Source organism: Bactrocera tryoni, chromosome 3 (genome assembly GCF_016617805.1).
Source record: "Bactrocera tryoni isolate S06 chromosome 3, CSIRO_BtryS06_freeze2, whole genome shotgun sequence".
NCBI classification, from domain to species: domain Eukaryota; kingdom Metazoa; phylum Arthropoda; class Insecta; order Diptera; family Tephritidae; genus Bactrocera; species Bactrocera tryoni.
Window position 1 is genome coordinate 61,191,244 of NC_052501.1, and position 18,317 is coordinate 61,209,560.

The 18,317-nt window shown below is 34.6% G+C and overlaps 1 protein-coding gene across 10 annotated transcripts in view; it reads right to left on the reverse strand.

The window, feature by feature from the left end:
- LOC120770074 (mucin-19) overlaps positions 1–18,317 on the reverse strand; it is a 387,036-nt gene that overhangs the window by 92,569 nt on the left and 276,150 nt on the right. Inside the window, exon 1 of one of the 10 annotated variants that reach the window (XM_040097210.1) lies at positions 3,750–3,790. The exons of the other annotated variants lie outside the window; for them this stretch is intronic. Coding sequence (XP_039953144.1) covers positions 3,750–3,761 — 12 coding nt within the window. The 5' untranslated portion in view covers positions 3,762–3,790. Of the gene's footprint in view, positions 1–3,749; positions 3,791–18,317 lie in introns of those variants that run through there. 10 annotated transcript variants of the gene reach the window in all.

Genomic DNA, 18,317 nt, shown 5'->3' on the forward strand with positions numbered 1-18,317 from the left:
GCCCTTTTCCACTCATGATGCTCATCTAAATGACCAAATAACTCACTTGCTATGCTGATTTGGCTCAAAAAAGATAAAATTTTACGACCAGAATGAAAAACAAATAAACATTTATTTCAAAAAGTGTAAACAAAGAGAAAAATACATAGAGTAGAAAAGGGCGAAGAAATATGTCCGCTTGATAGCATTATTAACATTAGTCAACACGCCCAGCAAGAGCATTATTTGAGAGAGCGAGTTAACTAAAGCGCCATAATAATCAAGCGGTAAAAATCACAAACGTCAAAGTGAAAGTTCAAAAGGTTGCCAAGTGAGCGACGACCCCAAAAGAATGAAAGCATAAGCACACCAAATAAATAAGCGACGATACAAATAAAACCACAATCGGCAGCTAAATGAGATAATACGCAGAGGAGAATGAAAAATAAACAACAAAAAAAAGAATAAAAAATAAGCAAAAATAAAAAGAGAAAACCGAAAAAGACTTGACAAACACAAAAATTTATTTGCTCTAACCGCCAAGTGCCCACTACAAACCTCTAGTAGTCTAAGTATGCGCAAGTAGGGGTCGTCTAGAACCAAATCGGATTGACGTAACCCCATGACAATCACAAAAAAAAAAGCGAGAAAGCAAATTTTGTGCACGAAGGTCTCTTGTCTTTGTGTCATCCGCAAAAGGGATGTGCGCGCACTCAACGCCGGCACACGAGCGAGTAAAAGGCCAGCACGCATACGGCATGATCTCGATTTGGGATACGACGGCCCATTAAGGGATATGGGCGCGTGCATAACTGCCACACGAGACAATAAAAATAAAATAGAATAGAATAATGCCAGCGCTTTGTATGCGGCGAGTGGAGCGCACAGGGAGTAAAATGACAATTGCGACGGCTAGAGTGGTGGTGGGGTTAGGGGGTTAAAGGCCACGCTTCGCATTTCGCTTATAAAATATGCAAAACCAACATTGACACAGTGCTGCCAGCAAGCAACTGCATTATAATAAGTGTTGAGTACGAAAAAAATAAATAAATAAAAGAAAAATTATATATTTACACACATATGTATATACATACATAATGGCTATGAAATCGTAATGTCGAGCGCTAGTGCTCATATATGCTGATAGCATTAGGCAAGATAGCTGGAGAAGTGGCAAGCGCATACGTAAGACTGATAAAGTTGCTGTAGCTGTCCAGTAACAGGGCCAAGCGCTCGTTTGTTCTGGGTGAGCGAAGCGTTCAGCGCTTACGAGTGTGTCTGTCTGTGCGTATTCGGCAGCAAATTGGATTGATATAAAAGGCATGTGGCGATTGTCTCAAAATTGAATAGCTGGCACTAACATAAGTTTAGAATGAGGTGCTGTGGCGGGGCACGGAGCGCTTGTTGGGTAGTAATGACTTTTTCACAGATTTATTCTTTCGAAAATCGTGTGCGGCTTGTCAAGCTGATATGGGACACGCGATCAAAACGAGTTGAGTGAGCTGTAAAGGAGACATAAGCGTTACCAATGCGTTGAGCTAAAGACTGGTGTCTTCGAGCGTGCTGACCTTCGGCCTTCGGGTAAGTGTGACAAGTATTTGAAGTATTTGTAGACGCTTGACTCTGCTTGAGGGAGGAATATGTTTAGAGTTAATTCTGTTTAGAATTATAAAATGTATTTTCAATGACAAGTGCAATAATTTTGAGGCTGTGGCGTGGCAGCAAAACGGAACATTATTGAGAGCTGACTGTTGAGAAAGAGTGGCTATTTTGACAGAACAAAGGCGTGCCAAAAAAAAGACAAGCTGTAAATGTGTGCGAGAAATAGTTGATTTATTGGCAAGTTTTCTAGGGACCTGCAACTGCTGTTCACTGTTAAAAGTGCTCAAAATATAGACATTGGCGCTTGTGGAGAGTTGAAGACACTTTGAAGGAAGCCTAAAATCGCTGCGGAGGGTTCGAGATGATCTTGTCGGAGAGTTATTATTACGTATAGGGAACGGAAAGTAATAATGAATATACAGTATCTTAACTTTCAAGGCATGGACTCTTCCAAAACAACAGCATTTGTGCAAAAATATTAATTGAGCTCACAAAAATCGCGGGAAATTTAGCGACAGCAACAGATTTCTGCAATCAGCAGCTGTCTGGCAGACAAGTTTTTATAAAATAACAAAGCCTATGCCGACCTCATTGAGCTGAATTCTCTAACAAATGTGGGAAAGTGTTGAAAAAAGTGCAGAATTTTGGGCAATTTGATTTTTGGCGTTGAACTTGAAATCAACAAGGTGAATTAGGTAGCTGAACTAGTTGAGGTGAAGCATGAAAGCAATAAAAAGTGGAAAATAAAATAAAAGTGATTTGTTGAAATCAAAAAAGCAACTCAGAAATCTAAAGAAAAAATATGGAAAGAAGTTGATATTGAAGATCCCTACAGCCGCCACTACTAATTGTCACACGCTGGTTGGGGTGAGCAGCAATCTACTAGATTTTTCCTCTTAAAGCAACTAGTTTTTGTCTAGCATCTCTGCTAGTTTCATATTTTCGAACACACGTTTTGTTGCCGACGACAAGTTTAACCAGCACAAGGCGCCGCAGCTTCCTAGACAAACGTTAGAAATTTCTGGTTTTCGCTTAGCAAAAGGCTGAGAAAATATTTACTTGCATTTTTGATGGAATTTATAACAGAAAACTTTATAGTCGGGGGAAGTGACGCACAAACGAGCGTTGACCTGACCCTTGCCAGTCAACAGCAGCTGCTCTGTGTGTATGTGTGAACCGTGTGTGTTGTGCGTGCGCTTTAAAGAAGAAGAACGGGCAACTATTAACCGCTTTATAGTTAGAAGGGATGACCAAGAGCAGAATGTGCTATATTACTAGTTGGAGAAGACTGACCAGACGTGTTCTCGCACGCATATTAATGAGCAAGACATTCCTTCGCATGCAAAGCTGCTGCTTCGCTTTGTCGACTGCTTTTGTCACATCGGGCATATTAATTTTCCTACACCACCATTGTAAACATAGCATGGCATAGCTTGAAAAAGGACTTAATGTGCTCATAAACATATACAAACAAACATATACTTGGAAGCTCTAAGCTCTCTGCTGCTTGCCATTACTGCCGCCCGGTGGTCATTTCAATTATGTGTGTGTTTAAAAAGGACATTAAAGGGATATTGTTGTTTGTTGTTTGACGACCACTGGCCGTTTACTTTACGCTTTACATATCACATTTACTACCTAATAAATATTGTTGCTGCTGTTGTTGTTGTTTTTATCATTATGCATTATTATCGTCATTTGTTTTGTTTGTTTTTGCTTTAAGCCACTATTTTACTGCTTGTTGGTGTTGTTGGTCATTGTTCTACGCAGCGCTTTTGCCGCAGCATAAGCGTGTGTTAATGATTATGTGCATGGCCTTGTGGGATTTTTAACTCGCTCGCTAGCAACCGCCGCCACAGCGCTGTAAACTCAACCAACTACAACAATAAAGTGCTTTTCGTCACGTAGTAAGAAAATTTTCTATGAATTTTCACTTAAGATTCTAATGAATGATCTTCGAGATTATAAATAGGTTTATGTGTGCGGAGAGCAAATCGCCTGTTTCCGGTTTGCTGGCATTTAATTGAAAATGTCAGCGGTTTCTTGACACAACGCATGCGGAAGATTATGGGAGATTGTGTTTTTGAGAATTCAATTTTATATTGGGTAATAATGTAATGACACCAAGTCAGTGCTGAGTATAACAATTTGTCTGTCCGTTTACTTACAGCCCAATACATTTGCTTAAAGTGGTGAAATTGTTTTAAAGTTTACCTGTAAGTAAAAGAAAGAGAAGCGATTAGAAGCGTATCCATAATCAAAAGCTTATATAATAAATTATTAAAAAAAATTTGCTTAATAATAGTAAATATTTTTCCAACAACTTGAAGCTTAAAAAGTTGTACATAAAAAGCTTTCAGAAACTGTATTTGCAGACAATTTAAAGAGAAAATTAAATTTAAAACCCGCCAAATTTCAAAATGAGCTTTGACGAAACTGAAAGCTTTCATAAATTGTGGTTGCAAGAGTTTAAAAGTAATAAATTTACTTTTAATCCTTACAAAGTTGTCAAAATGAGCGTTTACTGAAATAAAAGCTTTCAGACATTTTTTTGGAATAATTTCGAAAAGTTTTCACAATTTTAAGTAAGAGATTTCATGAAAAAACTTTTGTAATAAATTTATTATAGAAATTTACAAAGTTGTAAATATGAGCTTTCTCGAAAGCTGTTGAAAGTTATGTTTTATGTTTGTGTGTAAAATAAAAAATTTACTTTGAAAGTTTACAAAAGTTTTAAATATGAGCTTTCACAAAATTGAAAGCTTTGAGACATAATGTTTGTAGATACTGCAAAATAAAAAAATGACCATCGAAGTTTGGAAAGTTTCACACGAGAGCTTTCACGATAAAAGCTTTATAAAATATTGCATGACAATATGCTTACTACAAATCTTAGAATAAATTTTTTAGAAGTAAAAATAAATTTTCTCAAAGTAAAAGCGGAGTTTACAGAGCTACCATCAAAACAAAGTTATCGCTTAATAAATTTTCTTACTTGCCAATATTTATTTGGAAAGCAGAAAAAAGTAATTACTTGAAATAATAGTTTGGTTAAAGGAGCTTTCATTTATAATTAATATTGTTGTTGCTGTGATTTCACGAAGAAGGGTTCGTCAATTATTCTATTATTTAAGACGTAAAAATTGCTTATTTCACAAAAAATAATTTCTAAAATTTGGAAAGCTTTGCAAATATTGACCTTTTTATTTAGGTTTGAAAATATATTGTTCTGTTTAATTTACAAAAAATTAAACAATTTGATTGAGTCTTCTTTCTAATAAACTGGCTTGGAAAAAATAATTCTTAATTGGCTATAATATAATTATCGAGAATATGTTTTCTAAGCTTTATAAATTACTAAAACTTCCATTAGAAAGCTCGTAAGATGATAATTTAGTTAAAACAATTATTTGTACTATTTCTTTTTTAATTAAAGTGAAAGCTTTCAAATAGCGGTTTCATTAACTAAAAGCTGCCGAGTGAGAACTTTCTTAAAAGAAATTTTGTATTTTAGTTTTAAAAATTTCACTATTTGTTTGAATTTTTTTTATATGAATATTCAATTTAACTATTAAAGGTTTCAGCCGTTAGAGTTACTGAAAGTTTTAAAAAGCTTTTTGTAAATATCTAGTTTACAGCAAATTCTTAAATATTAATGATGTTTTATTTATCTTCTGTAGAAAATCAGCTTTTCTGTAGAAATTTATTTTGTGTTGTAGCAGGAGAGTTTTCACATTAAAGGTTTTTGACATACATATATGTTAAGACAATCTTACGAAATTGCATGATCTTAAAAAATGGTAAATGGATCACATTTTCATTATTCATCAATGTCAAGACAATTTGAGGAGAAAGCTTGCAAGACTTTTAAATTATAAAAGCTTTAGAAATTCGAATAATGTGGTCTGTATTGCTGTAGACTGATCTGCTTTACACATGCATATACATATTTATTGTTTGATCATTATTCCTTTCATACTACTACTCCTTGAAAGCTCAAAGCTACCACCAAAAAAAAGCAAAAGTGATTTGTAGCCCCGTAAAACCCCAATTAGTGCAAGTATATATCGAGATTGAGAGTTCATTCCCTGAAAGTCGCTGGTGTATGAGCTTCACGAGCTAAGCATGTCAATTCCATCTCAATACTGTTATATTAACCAAGCGCAGAGAAAAAACAATGTACAAAAGACCAAAGTAGATAGAGAAAAAAAAGCAAGTAAATATAGAGAAAAACTAAATAGAGAGAACTATAAGTAGCGTTGTTTAAACGAAGCAACCGAACAAGTAAATGAAGCTTTTGACGCTTAGTAGAAAAAGCGGAGTAAGAGGGTTAAAAAACCGTAAAGCAACAAGTGAAAAACTAGAGCCAGCAAGTAGCTTTAATACCAAAAATGCTCGAAAGGAAAAACCTATCCAAATTGTCAAAATGAGTAGAACGGAGTTGAGCCAGGTCAGGCCGCTGCTGCCAACTGGTAGGCTATTAAAACGGACATAAAAAATTGTCAGCAGCTTAAAAAAAACTGTCCAAAATGGCGATAATAGTGAAAATGGCGGAAAAGAAAAACGAAGCAGCAAAACACAAAAAAAACATAACGAAGTAGAAAAACATATGTGCAGGACATGTGAAAGCGCTTATTTCTCTATACAGTCTGCTTTTCGGCGCATAGCATAAGCTTTCAATTCTAGCAGCATCGCTTGGTGGCACTTATAGCCACCAATACCGAACAACCAGCACATGCATTGTACCGAAAGCACATAGAGCGGCATTTAATTGACATGTGTGGTGGGCTGAGCGGTGTTCGGCCATCCACTCAGTTGCTTTATGTCCCACTATGTCAGTAGCCCACTTAAAAGTTGTGCCGTCCCGACTAACGACGTCGTACATGGTTTGACTCATACCAAATTATTTCGGACGAACTAATGGAGTGAGACATTTTGGTTAAAGCGCTGTTGGATGGTGGTGCACCTAGCGTTACACGGTCAGCCGCCATGTGGCCTGAATATGACTCCTTTCATTTTAGTAAAATGGTAGTAGCGGTATGGGGACCCGACATAAGAGTGCACGGAAGAATATTTTTGTGTAGGTCCTTTACTTGCAACTTAAATATATTTACTCTTTGGTAATCCCTTCTAAAAGGCTGCTCAATGCACCTTTCACAATTGTTTGCTGCTAATGATGATTTTGTTTTATCTGAGCGAAAGGAACTCAGTGCAATGAAAAGTTCATGCATTCTTACTCGAAGTAATACTAGATAAAAATTGCGCTTTGAATTGAAATGATTTACTCGATTTTATTTAGAACAGCCTCAGAGAGAACTTGCGAAGTATAGTCTTAAGGAAAAATATAAAAATAAGAGAGTTTTGTATTAGTAAAAGCTTTCACTAAATGTGAATATTTTTGAAATAAGCTTTTATTGCTTCAAAATTAGATTTCAAAAAGTTTTCAATAATGAAAGCATAGCCTATAAAGTTTTTGCTGTCTCAGAGTTCAAATAAAAATCTAAGACTTTACTGAAGCTAAAAGTTTTCTAAATTATTTAAGGCTTTTACTGATATGGTTTAACTTTTAGGTCTTGATATATCATTAAAACTTAAAACGTGATGTGGCTTATATGCATATAAAATTTTAGAGCTTTCGTTAAAATTGATCATTATCGCTAATATAAAAATTCGCTCCTTTAGTTCTTTAAGCTTTTAAAAAATTGTGAAGCAGTTTTCATTAATCAAACGTACATAGTAACTATTTACTTTCACATGAGACTTTCATAAATTCAGTGCAAACTGTCAATTTTCGATTAAAACGTAGCTATCGTAGCTTTCTTAAGAGTCTCTAATTTTAGTTATTGAATAAGAAGATATTCCTGCTCTCTTCCTAATTTACCTTCACTGTGGTTTCACTTATACCTTGAGAACAGGACAAATTACTTACTATGTGCTTTTATAAAGATTTTTAAAAGCTTTGCTTAGCGAGATACATTAAATATAATATATAATTAAATCTATATATAACAAAAGCTTTTTTTAGAGTACTAAGAGCTTTCGCTTGAAAATGAAAGCTTTCATAAAATATATTATTTTCTTATTAATTTATAGCTAATAGACATAACAATTACCACTTAGCATCCTGAGGCATATAGTTCGTTTCTTTGCATTCCCAGTAGCCATAAGCTTATAAGCTTCGCTATTCCTCCATCATGCAATTCACCATAAATAAAGTTATTAGAAAATTTATTTCAAATCCGCCTTGCGGCCACTGATTTTTATTTAAATTTCATTTAATTTTGCTTAAGTATTTCAACGACAAGCGGCGCTTGCGGGCACAGCACACCCACTACGGGCAGCATAAAAAAGCCCAGCTGGCATCATCAAATTTCAAATATCTTAGCCAACGGCAAGGCAACATTTCATGGCATTTGAGCTGCGCGTCGACGCCGCTGCCTTGCCGCTAGGGACTTGAGCTTTTGTGCGGAGCAAGTGGATACATGTAAGTGTGTATATGTGTGCGAGTGCGATGGTGTGCGCTGAGCTTGGCGTTTCGGTGTCCTTTCGCTTGTCACTTGACATTTTTTGCATTTTCTTGTGTGCACATTGTGAAGGCAATTTAATCCTACCGCTGCCATAAATCACTAAATACACAGGCAGCGGCACGTTGGGCGTATATGTGTGTGTGTGTAGTTAAATATATTTTAGGTGTATGTGTGTGCGTTTAGCAAATAAATTTTTAAAGCGACACATATATGCACACTCATATATGCATAACATACCATATATGTATGTATTTACATATATATGTGAGTGTGTGCGCATGCAGCGGGCAGAGTCAATTTCCCACACGCACCACATCAAATTGAACTAAATATCCTTTTTTGCCCTCAATTGAAATTCCCTAATGGCACTTAGTAGGCAAACACAGCCAACATATTCTCACATTTGCATATGGAGGTATGTATGTATATAGAATTGCATATGTGCATGAGTGTGTGTATATATATGTGTATTAAGTGAAGTTGCCTTGAAAAATCTCAAAACGATTGTGATGTATGCGAAGGCATTTGTTTGCTAGGAGCGGACTAATGTGGGTTACATATACACACTAACATATGAACACAAATACCTACACACAATTATAAACACACATTCACACAAAGAAAAATTTATCTGAATGCAAATATTAGTTTATAAATGTGTTTGTTCGTCAAAGAGTTCAAAATTGCACTCCTCTACTCGGTGGCTGCCACATCGCCTCGCAATTTGGGAGAAATTTAAATATTGAAAGGATACTTGTTATCGCATCAATTTCGACAGCAACGGCAAGGATAATATGCTAAGCTGAAGGAAATTTTTCTCTCGCAGTCCCTCAGGGATAAAGCCACCAAAGATCCAAAGATTACACAAAGAAACTGAGGTGGAAACAATGTGTGGCAGGCGAAATGCAAAAACAACAAAAATATAAACGAATATGTAAAAAAAAGTGAAGATCAAATGAGAAAACGTGAAAAGTAAGAAACCGGAGGAAAATATTCATTCTGATAAGGGATTTACTACTGTCAACTGGCAATCAAAGGATTTTCGCAAGGATATGCAGTTGGTGGAGAGGTAGGCGCGCATACACGGCCATACATATAGTTACATACATGTAGGGGTATATGCACATAAATGAGGAAAAATTTATTCGGTTAGGCAAATTTTCTTAAAGCTAAATCAAATAAAGTAATTTTTGCAAATATTGTTGAAAAAAATGTTTTTTGGCAATTTTTCTCTCATGAGAGAAAGTAGAAGAAATTTATTAGAAAATAAATTAAACAACGTTAACTTCCGCTGCACCGAAGCTGATACACCCTTCACAGGTGCATTTCTTTTAGTAACTATGTGTTCAGTTTATATGGAAGCTATATGCTATAGTAATCCAATCTGAACAATTTCTTCGGAGATTATATTATTACCTTAAGCAGTAATCCATGTCAAATTTCGTGAAGATACCACGTCAAATGCGAAAGTTTTCCATACAAGAACTTGATTCCGATCGTTCAGTTTGTATGGCAGCTATATAGTACGTTATAGTGGTTCAATACCGGCAGTTCCGAGAAATGAGCAGCTTCTTGAAGAGAAAATGACGGTTGCTTAATTTCAAAACGATAAAAAACTGTATATATGTATACAGACAAACGGACGGACAGACAGACGGACATGGCTAAATCGACTCAGCTCAACATACTGATCATTTATATATGTACTTTATAGGGTCTCCAACGCTTCCTTCTGGGTGTTACAAACTTCGAGACAAACTTAGTATACCCTGTTCAGGGTATAAAAAGAGTGACGTAATGTTATAAGTATTCATTTTTATAATTTATTTAATAACTGAGTATTTTTTGTGAAGCAAATTTTTGTTAAAACAAAAAAAAAAATTATAAAAAATCGGAAATAATAAATATATTAAATTATATCTATTTCGATACTTTCAGTTTGCCTATTTGAAGCCATTAAATTAGTATGTAAAAAAAATTTCATCACAAAAAATCGCATTAATCCCTGCCATTGTTTCGTGTTGTCCTTCAAAGACATCACTAAGCCGAAAAACGCCAGGTAATGGAACAAAAGCACCAGAGCAATTACAAAAATTGCGCCACAATTGCAAACATGAGATGTGGAGCTTGGTTGCGGCGGGAGAACTGCAGGCGGTAACTGTATACGAAGTTACAGCAACGAATGCGCTCAATGTCTTCTGCAGTTTGCGCTTATGCTTTGCACACACTTCTGTCATCTGTTTCACGTGACATGGTAAAGATACACCAATATCACAAACCCTTTCATGAGACGTTTGTGTGGCTGCATATTTTTAAAGTAAACACCTTTTAATGTGTTTTTTGTTATTTTTATTTTTTTTTCCGCATCAACTTTGTTGTTTTTGCAGTTGTTAAACATTGTTTTGTTGTTGTAATTAATTTGCTAAGCGCCAGCGCCAAAAACCATTTTCATTAAACATAATGACAAATTTCACACACACACACACACACATACATATACATATGCACAGAGCGAGAGGGAGAGTAAGGCCAAAGTAGAACTACAAATTTTTTAGAGCACTTTGCTAATATGCCAGCAAGTGCATTGGCTTTTTAAGGTTGTTTTTGTTGTGTTAATTTTTTATGTTCCTCTTTGGCGTGTGCAACAACACTGCAGCTTTTGTCATTAGGTATTTTTATGCGGCTAATTAAAAAGTTGAGCTCTGCTACTCGACTCTCCTTTATGCGCTCGTTTATGCTTTACCTTCGCCCGCTCACCAACCCATCCTCCGCCTTATGGCACACACCCGATACGAGCGCTTTATCTATGCTCAACGACTTTTGAGGCGACTCTGTCCTCGGTGATGCTTTGTGGGAAGATGATGGCAGCTTTCGAAGGAATTTCAGCGCGAGAGCGCAAGGGGAAATGCAACAAATTTTATTTTTTTATATTGATATGCAAAGGAACTACGCTTTATGCAGAAGTTATTAACAAAACAAAGTGATTTTAATACTCTTTAACACGCTATGTTAGTAAAGCTTGTAGACAAGGTAAATGAGTGAGAGAGAAACAAAGAGAGAGAGAGAGTGTGTAAACGCGCGAAATGCTTAATTCACCGAGTTCCTTATTGCAAGGCAACTTTTTTGCTCGTCTACTGCGTTTTTTAAATGACTGCAACATTTAATTTTTTCATTTATTTTACTATGCGCGCAATTATTTTAATAATAATCCTTTACATTCCTGCTGTTACTCGCACTCTTTAAGGCCATTAGCCCCAGCGTGAGCTTAGCGCTTTTTACAACCATTTGCCATATGTTTTGGTGCCTTTATCCTTGTCCAGTGTAGCCATGGATTGTGTGGCAATTATTTTGTAGCTTGTTGTTTGACTGCTAATAACGGGGATGTGGCATGGTCAAGCTTGTCAACGAAAGAAATATGGAAGTTAAGAGGGGGATTACGATATTTTTTATTTCTTTTTATAGAAGCTTTATAATACTAAGTAGTCTTAAGCTCGCATTCCGTTAAAAAATAAAAAGAAATTATAATAAAACAAAATAAAAAAATCTCTTGCACAAATAGCAATGCTCTTTATGTTTTGCAGATAATATAATAGTTAATATATGGAAAAAATTCTGAGCGAAATCTGTAATTTGTGCGTTTCTTCTCAGTCAGTGCTTTGGCTTTGTTTTTTCCAAGAATTTTCTGCATAGTTTCATATCGCTAATTTTGTTGGTGATTTAGACAGGTAACAACAAAAGCAGAATGAAGACAAAAACTAGAAAAAAAGGTGGCTACTGAAAGCTGTACAAGCTTCTTCAAATAAAACAATGAAAGCTGAAGCTGAAATGACAGTTTATTAGCAAATAATTTGCAGTCGATAGTAAAAAGCTTACCTAAATAGCGGCAAACTAAAGAATGTAATGTTATTTTATAGATATCGCTTTCCTATGAGTTTTCACTACTAGAAATTAATTATTTTTTAAAAATATTTTTATCTATATAATTTTAAGAAGAAGAAATCTTTACTTTTTAGTAAGCTAAATTATTGAATATAAGTATTTTGAAAAAAACTTGTTTAGAAGAATATACATATGAGCTTTAAAAGTTCTCTTCATTTTGTTTAAATTATTATTTAAGTGAAAACTTGAATGAACGCCACACATATCAATATTTTGTAAGTGGAATCTCTGGTGAAAGCTATATGAGCTTTAATTTTATTTTCGCATATAATACCTTTCATATAAGCTTTTATTACTACAAAATAATATAATATTTTTAATATATATTGTATATTTATGTACAATGAAAGCAACAAACATCAATATTGCTTAAATGAAAGTTCTGGTGAAACCTTGCATACACGCTTCATTTTAAAAAGCACGAAGCTGTAATCATTATTGGTATTGTGTGTTTTTATATGCGAACTCACTACTAGATAATAATCCATATTTTTTTGAAATATATTCATCTACACAAATTTTAATAATATGAAAGCTTTACATTTTGGCAAAGTAAATTATTTGTGATAACAACATTCGAAAAGAAAATTATTTGGAATAATCAACTACTATCTCTTTCCATTTTGTTTAAATGAAGTCTTGGAGAGAGGGCAACAAATAACAATATTTTTTTTAATGAAAGCACTGGGGAAAGCTATCTGAGCTTAGATCTTTTTTGCATATAAATTGTTTAAAGCTTTCAAAAATTATTAAAACATTTAGCAAAAATATAAATATGTGTAATAAATGAAGATTGAAAGCCCAGCTTGTTTTGTATAATGAGAATGTTTTAAGTTTTTTCGAGTATCTACAAGTCTCTAGCAATTCCTGGTAAAGCTTAAAGGGCGCTGAGTATAAAATTTGTATTAATAAATTATGAAGCAAAAATAAAGTCAGGCTGGTTCACGATTTTTTCAACTGAATTATAGTCATTAAAATGATGGAAAATACAAATTTTTGAAGCACGGAAGATATGAAATCAGCGTGAAAACTTCAAGCGGTTTAATGCGCTTTCACACTTTTGTGTCGTAATAAATGCTTCAAAATACATATCATAAAACTGTAAAGGGAAAAAATAATAACAATAGTAACAACAAAATGCCTACAAACAATTCAACAATCAACAAGAAATTAAATATTAATCCACTTATTCTAAAACAAATTTTTCTTTAGTTTTTGACACCTCAAAGCTCATAAGTCATGCTGTCAGCGCTTATTTAAACTTCAGCCATAAATAATCTCATTAAAAGTTGAGGTGTGTGGTATGAAATTTTCAAGAAAAATAAAGAAAATCAATATTTTAAATTTGGCAAGTGAGAAATGGAAAAAGTTCGAATAAACAAAGCCGAAAATACGGAAACTGAAATTTAAGGTGCGAAATAACAAAACGGTGAAAAGAAAAAAATTAAAGCCGAAATAAGAAACAGTAAATTTCGTAAAAAAAAAATGCTTGAGTAATTTTTGTGCTTCGGATGATGAGAAATTCGCACGATTCGCGCGGCAGCTGCCGTGGTACGAGTGCGAAAAACTGCTCTCCACCAATTGTTGCAAAGAAATTTATGCTTTAATATATTTCCACGGTTTTTTTTTTGTTTTTGTTTGGGCGGCATAAATCATTCACAGCTTCGATACACAAAACGAATTGATTTGCTGTGGCTTCTTTTTGTTCTTGTTGTTTTTACACTTTATACTTTTTTGATATGTTTTGAGTAATCGATGCTGTGTGAACGCAGCGCAGAAGACAAGAAAGTCAAATCGAATGCGATTTGCAGAAAAATTCTATTATTTAGCTTGGAGCAAGTTTGTGGCGGTTATTTGACGCGCTTCTGGTGCTCTACTCTGCAAGTGAAATGGATATGAGGTTGTATTAGTCTCTTTTTGTTTTGCTTGGGTGTTTAACGGTTTATATAGGCTTTCGGCTATTCTTTTGCGAATTTTCAATAATATGAAAAAAAAATAATCGAAAGATTTTGAACAGCTTTTTTAGCTATATAGTACAGTTAGCTGTATGAGTTACTGAACTTATCAAATTGAAAAGGAAGAGAAAACTTTAACTTTAGTTGTACCGAAGCTGAAATACCCTTCACAAATACAACAGATTCCTCAAGGAATATGATTTTAACATGTATAGCGATCTCAATAATTCCATTGATGGCTGCGTCGTTTATTTAGACATTATGCTAAATGTCGTGAAGGTATCTTGTCAAATGCAAAAGTTTTCTATGCAAGCACATGATTCGGATCGCTCAGTTTGTATGACATCTATATGATATAGTGGTCCAATATGGTTGGTTCCGATAAATGAGTAGTTTCTTCGGCGAGAAGGACGTGTGCAAAATTTCAGATCGATAATTAAGGGACTAAACTACAAACAGACGGAGTGTAGGTGAGAAACAGAACCCCATAATAGGGAAACCTACACTATGAGCTTGTGGAGAGCGTAACCGAATATATGGTTAGTTCAGTGTCAGTTTTGGTTCGTTGCAATTCCAGTTGAAGTTCCGTTACGAAGCATATGAGGAGTAGTCACCCTTTAAGATGTCTGTGCTTGAAGCGAATTTTAACAGAGTGGGGAGCACACCTAGGACAACTACGGCAAATATACAAAGCTGATCCATAATTACATTTTAATTCTTACTATCAGTCGAAATGACAATTTTAGATTTTCTCAACATACTAAAATATGTTATTTTTGACCACAAACGCTTTATTAGCAGTTGAGAACAGCAGTATAGCATAAGTGCCAATCAGATTTCGAGAAAGACGCTTTGGTTGTATGTAGCACCAACTCAGTTTCATATTCTGAGATCAACATATCGTTATAATATCTTAAACTACTGAGCTTAACTCTCTCTCTGATAGTCCCTGATAGCTGAACCAGCTAGAATTTGGAAATCTTAAGCGTAATAAGTTAAACTCGTCTTAAATTCATGAAAGAAATAATGTTTAAAAGAAAAAGGCTATTTTTGGGAAATTTGGGGTACTATACACTTATAAGTAAAAGAATACGCCTTATAAAATAACCGCAAAAAAGCTGTGAGTTCTATTTTCATAAGGAGTGAGATAAAGAGGCTTACGACTTTTGACGAGATATCATATTGACAGACAGTTGTTCTATTATAACATAAGTTAAAATATACAGTTTTGATTACTTAAGTGCCAAAAATTTCATTAAATTAGAACCTAGTTTCAGGAATACTTATATATGGATCAAGATATGGCAACAAGAATTTATTCAGATACCTTCATATGGCTTTTGTATAGACCGTCTCACAATTAAAATCAGCTGGTTTTGATTGGTGATATATATGTATAAATAGCAAATCCCTACAGTATATAATCCCATTATAGCAAACAACAGTCTATGCTTATACGTTGCCACTATAGCGCATACAATCATACATAAGCACAACAGCGGCAAGTAGGGTTAATAGACAAAGTGGAAGGGCCAAGTATAATTATTTCTAACGGAAAAATTAGCGCTTATGTTTGTGCTAGAGGATGGAATTTCTTAACTATGAACAAGTAGGAAGCACTAAAATACCCACACATGCACAAGTGGAACACATAGAAGCCATGCATGTGTAGCGCAGAGGGTAGCAACCCCGCCAAGCTTAGCGTGGTACTTAAGGGGCTTCGCGAAATTGTGTGGCATGCGCTACGCAACCAAAAGATCGCAAACGCTTACGCAACAAATGCGCTTAATCTGCTTGTACGTACTAAATATGTATATATATATATATATGTATATGAATATACATGTGTATGTGTAATAATCGCATGTAAGTATGCATGTGCGAATGTAGTTCAGGAAGCAGCACAAGGGCTTCCACAAATCGAGGCATGCCACACTAAAGCGGCAAACATGCAACCAATTGAGGTGACGATATCTATAGTATGTGCTGCACTATACCGGTGACTAAAACGGTAAGCAGTGGTAAGAAGTAAGCGGCATAGAGGGCTATTTACACAAGTATTTATTTGTAATATTTACAGCGGCACATATTTATCGATTTGCGAATCGCATACCGAACCCGATGGTAAAGCACTTCCATAGCAATTGCTTGCTTCGTACACACACTTATGGCAGGCAGTGTAGCCATGGCAGAACTAAGTGCCATTAACAGATCGAAGAGATCGGTCACCATTGAGTTATACAAAAGAGGTACGTGACTTTTTGCGGTTTGTGCGGATTTTTCGTGTGAATGATTCGGAAAAGGGACACTTACATTAGTTGGGCAAAACGCACACACATATACATATATACATACATATACATGCTCAGAGCCGTTGCCGAGTTTATGCAAGCATCTTCAAGGAGCTTTGCTATCAATGAACTGCTGAGGAAATTACGCGCACACATACATACATATAATATATATACATACATACATACTAGACACTCGTATTTCCTTTTATATACATGTATTTATGTGTTGGTGTGGCAGCAAATCATCATTGCGGCACGTTTTCGTAGTGTCGGCAGGCGGTGCTGTCGGAGCGCTGGCAGCGGCATTTCGGTTGATGAAAGGATATTTGTGCGGAAACGACAATGTTTGTATATATAAATAGTAGTAATGTTGTTGTGACCTTGAATGAGCAAGTATTGTTGTTGTTGCTTTTTTATTTTTCCTTTAATATTGCACAACTTCGATTTGTTTGTACACACTCTGGCTGAATTGTTTGTCAACATAGATGCGTTGATAACTCCAAAGTACTGAGAAATTGTTTGGGTAATATAGGGTTGCCAGAGTATAAAACGGGTGCACAATTAAGTGAATAAATAAGGGTTTGGAAACAATATAGAACACAGTTTTTTGACGAAACTTAAACGAAATGTCACAAACATGTATACAACAACAAAAATAACGCATAGCTAACGGCAGTATGTATTTTATAAAAAAAAAACGGTGTTGCCAGCCTTATAAAATGTCAATTGAAAATAAAATAAACGCAATAATAATATACCAGCCGAAATGTGTAAACGAACTTGAAAGTAAAAAAAGGAAAATAGGGTTGCCAACTTTTGGAAAATTATAAAAATGTCAACTGAAAATGAAATGAACGCAATAATTATTTGTCAGTGCAAATATATAAACGAACTTGAGAGTTCAAGAATAATATAGTGTTGCCACACTTTTGAAAATTATAAGCTTATTTAAGTAAATATCAAAGAAGCTCTAAATAAAATAACCGTAATAATTATAAGTTAATGGGACTGTATAAATGAATTTTTAGGTTAAAAATTAAACCAAAGTTGCCACCATTTTGAAAATTATAAGCATATTTAATTAAATATTGCTTTTTACATGTTTACAAAATCTGAAACATGGCATATGATTTTTTTTATATTTTATTGCAGTGTTGCCACCCTTCTAAGACTTAGTAAGAATTAAATATCGCGCGATACTGTATAAGTTGAAAATTTCCATGCTTGAGAACTTATATACTTATCTACTTTAATAAAGTGCTCAATGATATATCAAGAGCAGGCCATTAATTTTTATTTATACGAACAGTCAAGCTTTAAACGCCTTTCCTTTTCTCTTCCAAAATTTCTTCACGTGCATTGTATCACAGTTTAATTAAGAATACTTTAATTTTTATCATAAACACGAGTTTAAAGTTTTTTCTGTACGACCAACTATATTTCACAAAGATTAAATCTTTCAAGCTTTTGTTTACTGTTAGACGCAAACATAATCAATATACTCGACTTTCCAGACCACCCGTTTAAGGAAACTTCGAGTTTGATTTGAAATTTTGTGGTGTTTAGGACTGAGAAATTATTCGACACATAAACTCTGTGCTTTTGAATTTAATGTTAAACACTTACATGATCAATAAACTTGATTTTTTAGCCCAGTTGAATAAGGTGTTAAAGAAACTCTGAGTTTAGTTTGACATTTTGTAGAGTTTAAGCCCTTACATGACGCGACTTTTTTGCACATCTGAATAAACACATTTGCACACCTGTTAAGGAAACTCTGAGCCTAAACTGATGCATTATTAAACGTTCAGTTTGAGCCTCTCAGTTAAGCTAAAAAAAAGAGTGTAAAATTTTATAAACAAAAAAAGAGTTGAGTTTAGGACGTGTTAGATAAGGCATTTCGTATTGTTAACTCTGTGTTTGTGAATTTAATGGTTAATGCTAAAATAAGCAAAAGAATCGTCTTTCTATATAAATTTTTATGACTTACAAACAGTTTAAAAACATTGTCTGCCAGCAAC